The 15,280-nt window shown below is 34.5% G+C and overlaps 1 protein-coding gene across 1 annotated transcript; it reads right to left on the bottom strand.

The window, feature by feature from the left end:
- Positions 1-3,770: 3,770 nt before the first annotated feature.
- Positions 3,771-4,846, bottom strand: LOC138312868 (uncharacterized). The gene is made up of 4 exons (XM_069253602.1): positions 4,764-4,846; positions 4,528-4,624; positions 4,214-4,361; positions 3,771-4,060 (listed from the first exon to the last, which is right to left on the bottom strand). The coding sequence occupies exons 1-4, from the start codon at positions 4,844-4,846 to the stop codon at positions 3,771-3,773; spliced, it is 618 nt and encodes a 205-aa protein (XP_069109703.1).
- Between the last annotated feature and the right edge of the window lie 10,434 nt (positions 4,847-15,280).

The following is a 15,280-nucleotide window of genomic DNA, read 5'->3' on the forward strand; positions in this document are numbered from 1 at the left end:
TATTCCGCCATCTGCTTCAGCATGAAAATGAAATGTTTAAACAACCTTTACATTAGTCTAATAAGCACGGGTGCCCTGGGGGTAGGGTACTAATATAAGAGTTCCAAAGAAGGAGATTCACTTTAATAATGGGGAAAATACGTGTATCTCTATTTGTAATAACTGTAAATTTACAAACCTAGTAAGGCAGTGGGTACCAGGCGTTGATTTGACGCTGAACACAAAGCGGGAACAGAGCCAAATGTTCCTCCTCGAAATAGTCGCGGTACTTCCTTGCCCAATATAATTCATCGCGGGGGAGCTCCTTTGTCAAGTCTACTGACAGCTCAAGCCCTTGGCTGAACATCTTCATAGCATGGGCACGCTTTTCGAAATCCACTACATTCCACACACGTGGTTCGAAGCGCTTCCATGAAGCTCGCTTTGCTTGGCATGGATCAGTGCCACAGAAGCGGCAGAGTGAGCGACCTGTGAAAATGATAACGTATGATTGAAACATGTCATGGGATTTGTTAACTGGTATCTGCAGTTAAAATATAATAGAGAAAGCGAATCTTTCCTTTTTTGTACGATGACCGAACGCTGTAGAGAAAAATGATGAGGAATATGAATACTACTTACGAGCTCTCCATTCCCTGAACATGGAACGGACTGTTCTCCATCTTTGCTTGGTGCGCTTTCCAATCAGTGGTGCATAGACATATGCGTAAACAATCATCAGAGAAACAATTCCACGTAGCATGGTATAAAACACCTCATTTGCGATCGTCTGAAATAAATAAAACGATTATTGAATATGGCTCCAGGGTTGCATACTATGCTAATATTTCGACTGTTGCACGATCGAAGCATATATGCGCGTGTGACTACAGATCATATTTTCATTGAACAATACGTCGAGGTTAAACTTCATTTTGATTAAATACTGTACTCACCAACAGCAGATAGCCATGCGTTGGACAGGCTTTCGGAAAGTCTCTGGCGGTGAGATAATTTAAGATTATTTTTGTATATCCTGGTTCGGGCTCCACGCTGCACAAAAAAAGCAAAAGTATTTAAGTAAATAGAATGGCACAATAAAGAATACAATGAATAATTCGAAGTACACATTCGAGATGAACATGGCTTAGTAATGTGACAAAACAAAACCATAGAAAATGCACAAACTTACCATGTAATGCCTCGATAAGCGACAGGGCCTTGCTGCACGACGCAAATGATTACCAAGAAAATCAAGAAAAGTTTGATATCCATTTTGGTAATCCAAGTATTACAATAACAAGGAGCTACTCGCAGAGAGACTCATCATCTCCGCCATGGCCTAATTGCTAAGCAGCTAAGCAACACACATTTGACGTCACAACTAGTCTTTCGTCATCACCACTATGACGTCATACTATTGTAGAGAAGCAACCATGTGCATTCGCTGGTCAATATGGGGCAAATTCTGTATCACGACCGCGAAATAAAGTTGTGTAAATTTATTAAGGACGATGTCAGCATTGTATCGATACCTGTAGTCTATGTACATATATATCCTTTAGTGGCGTAAATAATCAAGCGAAAAATATCCGTTGTATAGTGCATGTACACGTCTAGAATTGGGAGATTCTTCTGTAAAGTAGCAACGTTTACACCTGTTACTGTTATTTGAGGTTGTATTGAATATTTTTGTATAGAAATAAACACCGTTGTTGATGTTGACGGTGGCAGATTATGTCTTATTCTAACATAATGAAGTGAAATAATTATCAATTTATGGACATTTATTGAGGTTCCACCTGGGCGGTATAAATCCATATAGGCCGAATCAAACTTCTTTCGTTTTTATATTAGATATGGAGTTTCTTTAACAAATGTCAAAATGATTATCTGATGTACATGTTAATTACAAGAAATCGGTGTGGCTATAGGACGTCACCCTGGAGAACACTCAGTTATATATAATATTTGCATATTTCTGCATTAAGTACTAAGGTCACCACAGATATAAATTTGAATCTACTATCTATCATCACCGTCAACCAATTAGGAAAAAAACTGACAAAATTAACCTTTTAATTAATAAGGGTCGTTCTGGCAGACTTTTTCCATTAGTTAATAAAAAAAGTTAGTTACTGTTCCTGCTAAGCGCTCAGAATAAAGGGAGAGTGACGACCCAGTGGGGTGTAATTGTTCAGTGTCTCTGGTGGTTTGTTTCAGTTAGACAACAGTATAAAACCGGCAAACGTTCCATTATTACAAAGATCCGCAATGCGAACATACTGCAGTCTTCCATATAGTATTTTATTTTGCTGAATTTCATAAATTTATTGTACTCGGCAATCTAAGTGAGGCTACTATGGCCTCAGACCACAATTACATTCACTATATGTACCAAAGAGAGAAAAAAATGAAAATTAAATATATTTGAAATTTAGGGGGGAAAAAGTGATTTAAATAAAATTGAATTTAGGTATTAATTCTGAAGCGTAGTTGAGTAAGAAAGTGTCCAACAACATGCTTGTTTTCGAGATATTCTCACCTACATGTCACAAATACACAAACCTATAATATGATAGGGAAATCCGGAACCCGAAGAAAATCACTACTCAAGCCTCATAACACAATGTGTCCTACCGCACAATAAAGCTCCAAAAATGGGTTAAAACAAACTAAATTATCCCGGTAGTACAGATATTAAAATAAAAAAAATATGTATAAAGTATACACATAACTGCAATAGCTAAAGCCAGAACAAAAGTTTTGTAATATCCCTAAAAATTAATAATGCACTACATTCGTCTACAACGACCGGGAAGTATTCTTGTTATCTGGGGGTCATTTCACACAGGGATATGAGAATCGGTTACAATTCATATCAATTCGCGCCTAGACGTTTTCGGGGTCTAGATAAAAAAAATCGGTAAAATCGTATAAATAATGGTACTATACACGAATAGTAAAATGGTCACTCTGATGAGTAATTGATATAAACTGTAACTAATTCTCAAATGCCAATGATATTAGTGTCCACATATATAATATATGAAGTACTAGCTAACGGTAACTGACCAGCACCGATCTCTGTAAACTCTGTATTTCCTGAACGACAAAGTCATGATACATCATTATATTAGGTGTCATAGCTGTAAACACACATTGTAAAACGTGCAACACAAATTATTTCATGCAAGCGCCGAATAGGACGTAAATTCAAAACACAACTCGATTCTCAATAGCAACATATTTTAATGAATTCTCTTAAATGCATATCAATGATCAATATTGACCATTTCATAAAATGGAAAATATCATCGAAATAACGCTATCGGAACTTATCTTGTAAACAACACAGAAAACAACACAGTCCAGTACCAAGACATTCTTCTCTACATGGCGATCACTCGGTAGCGACGTCAAATAGTTCAGAATGAAGTACGGAAAGTTGAAGATGAGAGACGAAAGCAGAGCGGAACGAACAGGTTGCAAGGATGGAATCGCCACCTCTGTCCCATCCTCTTGCATTCTTCTCCTCGGCAAGTGCAATGAATCTGAAATGAATATTTCAATCTTAGAACAACGTATATCAAGTAATGTAATGACGTTCATTTATTCCGCCATCTGCTTCAGCATGAAAATGAAATGTTTAAACAACCTTTACATTAGTCTAATAAGCACGGGTGCCCTGGGGGTAGGGTACTAATATAAGAGTTCCAAAGAAGGAGATTCACTTTAATAATGGGGAAAATACGTGTATCTCTATTTGTAATAACTGTAAATTTACAAACCTAGTAAGGCAGTGGGTACCAGGCGTTGATTTGACGCTGAACACAAAGCGGGAACAGAGCCAAATGTTCCTCCTCGAAATAGTCGCGGTACTTCCTTGCCCAATATAATTCATCGCGGGGGAGCTCCTTTGTCAAGTCTACTGACAGCTCAAGCCCTTGGCTGAACATCTTCATAGCATGGGCACGCTTTTCGAAATCCACTACATTCCACACACGTGGTTCGAAGCGCTTCCATGAAGCTCGCTTTGCTTGGCATGGATCAGTGCCACAGAAGCGGCAGAGTGAGCGACCTGTGAAAATGATAACGTATGATTGAAACATGTCATGGGATTTGTTAACTGGTATCTGCAGTTAAAATATAATAGAGAAAGCGAATCTTTCCTTTTTTGTACGATGACCGAACGCTGTAGAGAAAAATGATGAGGAATATGAATACTACTTACGAGCTCTCCATTCCCTGAACATGGAACGGACTGTTCTCCATCTTTGCTTGGTGCGCTTTCCAATCAGTGGTGCATAGACATATGCGTAAACAATCATCAGAGAAACAATTCCACGTAGCATGGTATAAAACACCTCATTTCCGATCGTCTGAAATAAATAAAACGATTATTGAATATGGCTCCAGGGTTGCATACTATGCTAATATTTCGACTGTTGCACGATCGAAGCATATATGCGCGTGTGACTACAGATCATATTTTCATTGAACAATACGTCGAGGTTAAACTTCATTTTGATTAAATACTGTACTCACCAACAGCAGATAGCCATGCGTTGGACAGGCTTTCGGAAAGTCTCTGGCGGTGAGATAATTTAAGATTATTTTTGTATATCCTGGTTCGGGCTCCACGCTGCACAAAAAAAGCAAAAGTATTTAAGTAAATAGAATGGCACAATAAAGAATACAATGAATAATTCGAAGTACACATTCGAGATGAACATGGCTTAGTAATGTGACAAAACAAAACCATAGAAAATGCACAAACTTACCATGTAATGCCTCGATAAGCGACAGGGCCTTGCTGCACGACGCAAATGATTACCAAGAAAATCAAGAAAAGTTTGATATCCATTTTGGTAATCCAAGTATTACAATAACAAGGAGCTACTCGCAGAGAGACTCATCATCTCCGCCATGGCCTAATTGCTAAGCAGCTAAGCAACACACATTTGACGTCACAACTAGTCTTTCGTCATCACCACTATGACGTCATACTATTGTAGAGAAGCAACCATGTGCATTCGCTGGTCAATATGGGGCAAATTCTGTATCACGACCGCGAAATAAAGTTGTGTAAATTTATTAAGGACGATGTCAGCATTGTATCGATACCTGTAGTCTATGTACATATATATCCTTTAGTGGCGTAAATAATCAAGCGAAAACTATCCGTTGTATAGTGCATGTACACGTCTAGAATTGGGAGATTCTTCTGTAAAGTAGCAACGTTTACACCTGTTACTGTTATTTGAGGTTGTATTGAATATTTTTGTATAGAAATAAACACCGTTGTTGATGTTGACGGTGGCAGATTATGTCTTATTCTAACATAATGAAGTGAAATAATTATCAATTATGGACATTTATTGAGGTTCCACCTGGGCGGTATAAATCCATATAGGCCGAATCAAACTTCTTTCGTTTTTATATTAGATATGGGGTTTCTTTAACAAATGTCAAAATGATTATCTGATGTACATGTTAATTACAAGAAATCGGTGTGGCTATAGGACGTCACCCTGGAGAACACTCAGTTATATATAATATTTGCATATTTCTGCATGTAAGTACTAAGGTCACCACAGATATAAATTTGAATCTACTATCTATCATCACCGTCAACCAATTAGGAAAAAAACTGACAAAATTAACCTTTTAATTAATAAGGATCGTTCTGGCAGACTTTTTCCATTAGTTAATAAAAAAAAGTTAGTTACTGTTCCTGCTAAGCGCTCAGAATAAAAGGGAGAGTGACGACCCAGTGGGGTGTAATTGTTCAGTGTCTCTGGTGGTTTGTTTCAGTTAGACAACACTATAAAACCGGCAAACGTTCCATTATTACAAAGATCCGCAATGCGAACATACTGCAGTCTTCCATATAGTATTTTATTTTGCTGAATTTCATAAATTTATTGTACTCGGCAATCTAAGTGAGGCTACTATGGCCTCAGACCACAATTACATTCACTATATGTACCAAAGAGAGAAAAAAATGAAAATTAAATATATTTGAAATTTAGGGGGGAAAAAAAAAGTGATTTAGTACATGATACACGTTATTCTTGTTAAACACTGGGGGAATTTATATGAAGAGATACCTTACCAAACGGGAAGACCATCCGTATCCCGTGCACTTCACATAGATTTTCATCGTAGTCTGAAACTGGTAGCGTAAAAAATAAATAATGGTACAATATCTAGAATAGAAAATAATTTTTCGACCTGATGGTAAATGTTGATATAAACTGTAAATGGCAATCATAATTTAAGACCAAATATCTATGTCCAACATAAAAGTATGTCGAGAAAAAAAACAGGTATTATCTAAATGTAAAAAGGATGGTTTCCTGGTGTACAATGTAATTATTTCGCAAATGATTCAAGATTACTATTACTACATGCGTTATTGTGATTTATTGCAACACAATTATGTATTTTTTTACTTGTAAGATTTTCAAGGACGTAAATTATGTAAATAACTACTGTACATCAACTGTTACAGCAAACATTTGGTAAATGAGGATCTTTTTTTCACGTCCATTAACATATGGCTTAATGTATGTCATAAAAGTTACGTGTGTTAATTATAACCAATGTCAAGAAATGGAATTGTAATGATCCAAAATTATACAAGGCCCTAACACAGTCATGATTTTCATTCCTTTCTACATGGCGATTAAGGAATCCATTAACTTAAAAATCCCCCATAGGAATGCATTACAGATTTTAAGGAAGGCTCCTTAACTAGATTTTTCCTTATAAGATGCTCCACCGCTTCTCGACAGGAGCATAAATGACATTCATCATTTTGAACAATAATTGGTGTTCAATCGTAAATATATATGTCTAATTAAGACACAAAAACTATAATAAAATAATTTAATTTGCCTTCGGTGCATGCCGCAATCAGTATTTCATTCCATATAGGTGTATAGTGGACACGAGAATTTTTATCGGGATGCAATTAATTATTTCTTTATATTTTTTAACTTAAAAAGTAAAAGTAGAAGCTCAAACTTTTCAATGGTGGTAAATGGTGTAAAATAAGTAACTTTTTTGAACTGAACGAAAAAGCTAAATCGTTTGCTCCTGTTTTTGATTGTGAAAAAATTGCATTTGTCAGCGGTGGAGCCATCTTTAACTTTTGTAATGCTTTCCTAATGGAGAATTTTAAGTTAAGGGATTCCTTAAATTTTTAAGGAATGTTCATGAAACTGGGCCCTTAGATTACATTTTAAAATAAGAAAGAAGTAATTTCGACTCTTCTGAAAATCATGACAGACTTCGCTTGAGAAAGGATTAATAATATTCATATATATGATAATTTACATAGTGTAGCAGGGGTGGGGGTTACCCGGGTACAGCAAGGAATACGATATGGTACCGACTATATAATTGGAAAATGATGGACATAGGCTTAGACAGCCTCTATGTCCATGATCATAAGACATATTGCACGGATTATATGTTGTGAATGATAAAGTACATTTGAGCCACCCCCCCCCCAAAAAAAAAAAAAAAAAAAAAAATCTGTAATCATACATGTTCAGATGTCCGTTAGATGGTTTTCCAGTCTTCGTGGTTTCTGCTGTGGTAAAACCGTTTATCCACAGAGTGTAGATACGCACACTTTTCAATGTGTATCCATTAATGTGTATGATTCGTACATGTATTTCGTCGATACTTTTTTCTCTTGAAACATTTTATGATACAGGCAATCGAGGTTTTGAGTTAGCTCTCCATACATCATATATAAATATGAGCACAAGAAAAATTATTATCTTAATCATGGACCTGTTTAATACATTGTCGCCGCTATCGGTGATGCTATCGGTGGCGATAACTACAAGGGTTTATAGTAGTAATCACTAGTCACAAGAAATTACACAGGTATAATGGAAAGTTACTGATTCAGCGTATCCGCCAAATAAAACAAATCGGTTATCCTCGAATGATCCTATATGAGTAATAACCGGGTTTAATAGATATGTAAGATAAGTTTATGTTCAGGACTTATATGTAAAGGCTATAGAGTTTACAGTTAATAACTTTTTTATCCGGTAATAATAATAAATTAATGATGTATAATGGCGTTGTAGAGGTCTTGTTCATTCCAATGTTTGTCTAAACGCATTTTTGAAGCGGAGTTTATATTTGGCGCCATCACTACATTCTCTGGTAGATCGTTCCATATCTTAGTAGCTCTTAGTGAAAAAAAGTTTCTCCTAATCTCATATTAAGATCTTGTATGGAATAGCTTCCTCCTATGCCCCTACTGCTCTCGCGGTCCGTTGCATCTTTCCATAGAGATAAAATGTTACAACATTCGGAGTCATATACTCCATCTAAAATTTTGAAGAGTTCTATCATGTCTCCTCGTATTCTTCTATATGACAATGTTGGTAATTTCAGATTCTCCAGCCTTTGACTGTATGCTAGATGTGACATTCCTGGTAGACATTTTGTCGCTCTTCTTTGGTCACACTTTCTATCATTTCTATATGCTTCTGTAGGTAAGGCGCCCATTACGGGGCAAGCATAGTCCAAATGAGACCGAAACTAAGCATTTTATATAGCGGAATAATGATTTGATGTCTAAAAAACTGAAAAGTTCTTCTCAAAAGTCCAAAACATGGAATTGGCTCTTTTTATTTACACTTTCTCTGATATTATGGCTGTCGAAGCTTAACGTGGAATCTACAACTATCCTATATCTTTTTCTTGGTCTATATGTTGCTCAGTGTTTTTTCCATTGAGCTGGTATTGTATAATTTCCTCACATTGGTTTCTTGTTCTCTGTTTGTGTATCCTCATGTGTTTACATTTATCTGGGTGCATTTTTAGAAGCCACGTTTCACTCCATTTCGACATTGTATCTAAATCACTTTGCAGATCTAAAGCATCATCTTTGCCACGGATAGCCTTGAATATTTTAGTATCATCCGCAAATAAGTATACGTCTGACTGCACTATGTCTGGAAGATCATTAACAAATATCACAAATAATAAGGGTCCAAGAACCCGATCCTTGTGGAATTCCTGATGTTACGCTTGTCCAATCGGAATTTTTGCCGTTACTCTGTTACCTATTTGATGTCTTCCTTTCAAAAAAGATGAAATCCAAGTTTTCCATCTGCTGGTTGAAATTATATGAGTTTAATTTATTCAGTAAAACGGTTGTGCGGAACTGTATCAAAAGCTTTCTGATAATCCATGTATATACAATCGACTACGTCACCTTTTATCTAAAGAGCCCAAAATTTATCCAGAACCTCTAAAAGTTGTAATGTTGTTGATCTTTCCTGATAAGAAACCGTATTGTTTGTTGGAGAAGTACTTGTTTTTCCTCATAAATGTTACTATATGATCCCTTATTAGAGTTTCTAGTGTTTTACAAACAACTGACGTGAGACTTTCACTGAGAAATTTTAAAACGAAAAAAAAAATCCCAAATTTACTTTGTAAGACCAATCCAAGTTAATTTATGATTTTTTAAAAGACTTACTTCAAGGTGTTCTATTGAAATAGTTAAAAGTTAATTTTGGACAGAGATGCAAAACATATATTATGTATAAAAAAATATTAATATTTGGAAAAGACCGATTTTTAGTTGCTATAAGTGCTGAAAGTTTAATTTTTGTGGTTTGTTTGTTTTCTATTTCATCTTTTTAGATGATGCTTAATGAGTCATAGGAACGTGTTATGGTGAGAGTTAAAAGGGAGCGAGGGGAGGTAGGAGAAGAAAGGATTGTAATGACTAGAAAAAAATGCAGTGTCGTTTAGTCGTATACTAGGCTACACATTAAAATTTATTTTTCTGAATACACATTCAATACTAAAAGCAGCGACAGGGATCCCGATTTTCAATATTTATTTTTGTATTTTATTCTGTCTCATTTGTAAAATTTATCAAAAAGCTGAGTGGTAGATATTTGATCCGGTGTCCAGGATTGTTTTCAAGAACGAGTTTCCGGGACAAGTTGCTTTGGAGGGGATAAATAATAAACTAATAATAGTTTTTTTCAGGATTGTTTTATAGAAACGAGTTCCGGGGACAAGTTGCTTTGGAGGGGATAAATAATAATAATAATAGTCTTTATTTTTTTTTTGTTGTCCAAACTGAAGATTACATTATCTTTTTTTATAATAGTATTTATATAAATAATAAAGACATTAAAATGCAAAAGTAAATTATGAGTAAATGAAAACAAATTTTGCAAAAAAACAATTTTGCAATCGTTATTGAACATGTAGTTTCAAATTTTGGTGTCATTATTGAATAAGATTATAGTTTCTTGGTAATGACATTCAAATACTTGATGAAATAAACAACTCTGTTAGTAATATACAATCACAATCTAATAGATTAGTTATTGTAGAGAGAGAACACAATATTGTAAACATTTATTATAACACATTACTAAACAATTCTAAAAATTAAAATGAAAAAAAAATCATATATATAGCCGGTTTAGCGGACTTATGAAAAAAACAAAACAATTAAATGCTTTTCTAACGTGAGTATTTTAAGTCATGAAGTAAGCATTGGTGGCGATGATGATCCAATGATCAATTTTTAACCTAAGTGCACCAATATATCATTATAAATATTTTCATAATTTGTCCACTGCTTACCAAGCATAACGTTACAGGAATGTCATCAGACCGCTGGAGGGCCGCAAATGGACTTTTGTTAAGGTTATTTGGTAAGTATGAAATGGAGCGGTAATGGATTTATCTATTGTTACCCTTTATTAATATTTCCTAATGCAAATCAGTATAATTTCTAACAGCATCTCCTGTTACTGTAAATAAGGCCTAATTAAAATCATGTAATATAAATCGCCAGATAAGTTTAATTGCTGCATAAAACCCTGATCCATATAGGTGTAAAACAGTTTAATTCTATCAGGTAACACTGTCTCCACTTAATTTGTAATTGTTTATAAATTCAGTGCACGAAATCGACTTTTTGCGTGTTTGAACGTGATCGTTCTGGAAAACTCTAATCGTAACCAACAGTTACTTAATCCCCTTGGACATAGGGGGCGCTATTCACACACATACCGGTACAATGGCGGCGGTAAGTAAAGACCTGTGCTCAGTCGTTATAAATATTTGCCTTTATCTGACAGCTGATGGTAAAACATAGTGTTCTTACTGTTTGAAAATTAGTGAAAATAGTTCATTATAGGATGACTGATAATTCGAGTTAATGTGAAATGCGTCTTATTTTGTCCTAATTTAGATCGATTTAGACACGTGCGTCGTGTTGTTTACGCAGTTGTAAACAAATTGTCACAGCGAACACTGCCAGACACAGCAAGCATCAACAAGTACAGATACCCAACTCATATTGGGACAAAATAATAAAACATTTTAGGTCTTGGCATAGTTTTATTTAATACATATTGAAAACATTTTATGATTTTATAGATTTTGGTCCCGAAATGTCCAGAATATAAAAGTTATAAATAAAATAAAAATGATAATAGTTCTAGAACGAAGCCAAAATACAGGGTATATGGCTGTCTATAGATAGCTTCATGCACCAATAGGAATGTTGATTTTATCTTTTTTAGCCAACAGTTTGAAAAAGTTCAGGAAGTGAGAGAGGTTACAAGAATTGAGAGAATTGGTAAGTTTATTTATCCAGGACTGGGATGATTACGATATTAAAATTAATTAAATAAAGATGTGTGACAAGTTTGATACTCTCCTCTTTCACTTTGTTTATCAAGACTTTTAAACGTTTGTTGAGTTTCAAAAAATTGTTTTATTTTAAGATACCACTAGCCACCACTGAAATTCAGCATTTCAGTTTTGCTAATTATTTAATTTACATTGCATTTAAATTATAGTTGCAAATTAAAGTGCATGGTTTTCGTTAGAGCTATTGAGAAAACAAATAATCATTAACATAAATAAATTGTTATGCATAATATAATTTTCGCTTCTTTTAACAGCTAATTGTTCACAAAAAATTTGAATTGAAAAGTTTCTTTTAAAAATGTTTTCTCCCTTGAAACATGTATGTGACCATGTACTCTATAATTGATGCAATTTAGTTTAGATACACTAGTTTGAATACAAAAATTAGATGTGATTTATCTACTTTTATTTTTTGTGGGTCTTTTTTTTCGTCTCTTAAAAAAGTTCACACTGTACTCACTACTTAAGAAATAATTTTAAGAAATTTTAAAGGTTTATCCAAAATTCTGACTTTAGGACTCGATGCACACAGAATGATCACTACATCAAATGTCTTTATTGGGTATCAAAAACCTTTTTACTATGATGTCTATTAAAATTACTTTTGTAGGAGCACATTCCCATTATCCGAGGATTGGGTCTTGATGATGCATTTGGATTGCCAGAAATGTGTCCCAAGGCATGGTGGGCAAGGTGGAGGCTCGTCGAGCTGCAGGAGTCATTCTGGGAGATGATCAAAGTAGGAATATTGTAATTTACCTGATGTTGAAAAGTCAATAAGAGCTTTCAAGCTTATAGAATTATTGTTCATTTCAGAATTTTAAGAAGTTCGCTACGGATTGTGGTCAGAAAAATATTGAGTTGAATTTATGGATGAGTCTAGGTTTTTAAAAGGTCAGAAATTTTGACACACCAGCTGTCATCTGAGCAAATAAAAATAAATAAAAACCACTCAAATAGTGTGTTACATAAATTTACATGTACCATTTCACATCGCTTAATAATTGTGAATACACAAAGACTGAATTTGAAAGTTTTATGATTCATCATAAATATTTTTCTTATTATTAGGAAGGAAAGATTGCTGGACGTGCTTGTCTTATTGCTGGTCATCCTGGTACAGGAAAAACTGCCATAGCTATGGGTAGGTACATCATCCTGCTATTTCCAGGGGTTATTATCACTATAATTTTATCCATGGCAGTGAAAAGTAACCCCATGTGATATTGGGGTTATATTTCATATACAACTGACTCTATCAAGGTAACTAACAGCCAGTAACACATTAGCCTGTGGGATCAATTTTGTTGCAAGCTTTATTATTTGGTGCAACAAAAAGCACATCACATGTTTCAATAACGGTTACTATGGTAACAATTACGGTTACTATGGTAAAACAAAATGGAGGCTTGGGTCATAGTTTTATCTGTTACATGATAAATAGGAGGTTTTGATGCATGCTGTGTTGAGTTCTGATGGGTTTTGTAACACGGTAACTTTTACCCAAATGCTGGGGGAAAAATCCTGATACATAAAGATGTGTTGTTTTCCAGCTATGGGCCCAAGCTTTAGGTACAGACACACCCTTCACCAGTATAGCAGGCAGTGAAATCTTTTCTCTTGAGATGAGCAAAAAACAGAAGCATTGACGCAAGCATTCAGAAAATCTATCGGTGTTCGAATTAAGTGAGTAGTTGGTTTGAATTCATTGTTCAAGACAAAAACATTGAAAAAGTCTTACCTTTCTTTTGAAAGCAACCTAATATGTTATAATTACAATTTGACAATAAAGTCCTTTATGAAAATGGAACTGTCTTTAGAATGTCATTATGAATTCTTGAGTTGGATATCAATGTTAGGCCATGCAAAAAAAAATTTGTTGTTTCCGTAAACCCTGTCGACCCTATATTAGTCTGTGGAAACCTAAAATAGATTAACACAGTCAATCATTTACAAGAAAACTGATGAAGAGAAGTAAAAAAACCAAAAAAACATGACCCTTCTTTGTTAAAAGGTTGTGAACATATAATTATGTATTCATTTGGGGCCTCAGTGATAAATTCTGAAATTTTGTGTTATAAACCAAGACAGTAATTTTTTTTTATTGAAGTAGCCCTGTGAATTTAATTATTGATTATGTTGTCTTTTTTAAACCTTTCAGAGAAGAGAACTGAAATAATAGAAGGCGAAGTTGTGGAAATACAAATTAGACAGACCAGCCACAGGCACGGTAAGTCTACTGTAGTCAAATAAATGTAGTATTTGATTACATGCCCTTAACAATTGGAAAGAATACAAAAAAAAAAAAAAGCATTGTGATTTTAAAAATACAGTCCATCCTTGTTAACCTGCTATTTTTAAAATCGTTTGGGGATACCAGAGTAAAACACTTAAAGATGCTCATACCGCTGACAAATGGTATTTTTTTTTCACTATTTAAAAACAGGAGCAGTCGATAAATATTTTTCTTCAGTTACAAAAGATACTTTATTCACACCATTTACCACTATTAAAAAAGTTTGAGCTTTTAATTTTACTTCAAGTTAAAAATAAAAAAAAATAATTAATTGCATCCCGAAAAAATTCAGTGGCACTATATTCTATATGGTAACATGAAGTACTGATTGCTCATGCGCCAAAGGCAAATTAAAAAATAATTAATATTTTTTTTATGTGATTAAAGGGACAATTCAGTTAAGAGGGAAACATTAAAAAAAAAAATTCGTACATTTACCGGAAAAACCCAGTTCTAATGAAAATTAGATCAGTCGGTTTTACTGTGATATGCCTGAAAAGCCCATGGTTGTGACATGTGTGAAGATGTTCAGACTCGCTCGCTGTCCGCCTGTTACACATTGTGGTCGAACTTTTGTATGTCGAACCCTGTCCCTTGCTCGTAGAGGAATGCAACTTTTGTCTAGAACTGCTCGAATCGCTCTTGACAGTAGTGTTGGGTGGTTTACCTTATTAGGTGAGAATTGTCTTGCTAAAAAATCATTTTATCACCTTCTCAGTGGTTATGTAGTTTATTTGTTTAAAGTGCGTGACTTTGGCTAGGGTATGGGTTACAGCGTCCATTTACTGTACTTGCTTAATCGTATTGATCAATCCACCATTTGATATTTCAACGATATTAATTAAAATACTGTAACAATGTTGTGGAATTTGTCAATATTTTACAGTTACATGTTTCATAAGAAATGTAGAACAATACATAATGCTATATTTTGCTTCTGTTAGTTATGTAAAAGAATTAGCTGAGTGAATTGTCCCTTTAATAAGACATATATATACACGATTAAACACGAAAAATGTTTAAAGGATGAATGTCATTTATGCTCTGTCGACGGTGGAGCATCTGTTAAGTTATCCAAATATTTTGAGTTTTAGTTTTGACTTGAATTTTCAGGGTGCCAAAGTTGGAAAACTCACACTAAAAACTACAGGAAATGGAAACAATCTATGATCTGGGACAGAAGATGATTTGAGTCGGTTAACAAAAGAAAAAGTACAAGCAGAGTAACGTGAACTTTTAAAATGTTGTGGTGTATGTGTGAACAAAAATATTAGGATG

The sequence above is a fragment of the Argopecten irradians genome, unplaced genomic scaffold, assembly GCF_041381155.1.
Source record: "Argopecten irradians isolate NY unplaced genomic scaffold, Ai_NY scaffold_0499, whole genome shotgun sequence".
In the NCBI taxonomy this organism is placed as follows: domain Eukaryota; kingdom Metazoa; phylum Mollusca; class Bivalvia; order Pectinida; family Pectinidae; genus Argopecten; species Argopecten irradians.

What these genes read in the sequence shown, in the direction of transcription:
- LOC138312868 (XM_069253602.1), bottom strand. Translation starts at nt 4,846, where the DNA reads ATGGATATCAAACTTTTCTTGATTTTCTTGGTAATCATTTGCGTCGTG. An exon ending in GCTTATCGAGGCATTACATG is followed by an intron (nt 4,625 to 4,763) that starts GTAAGTTTGTGC and finishes TTTTTTGTGCAG; the next exon opens with CGTGGAGCCCGAACCAGGAT. An exon ending in CGCATGGCTATCTGCTGTTG is followed by an intron (nt 4,362 to 4,527) that starts GTGAGTACAGTA and finishes TATTTATTTCAG; the next exon opens with ACGATCGGAAATGAGGTGTT.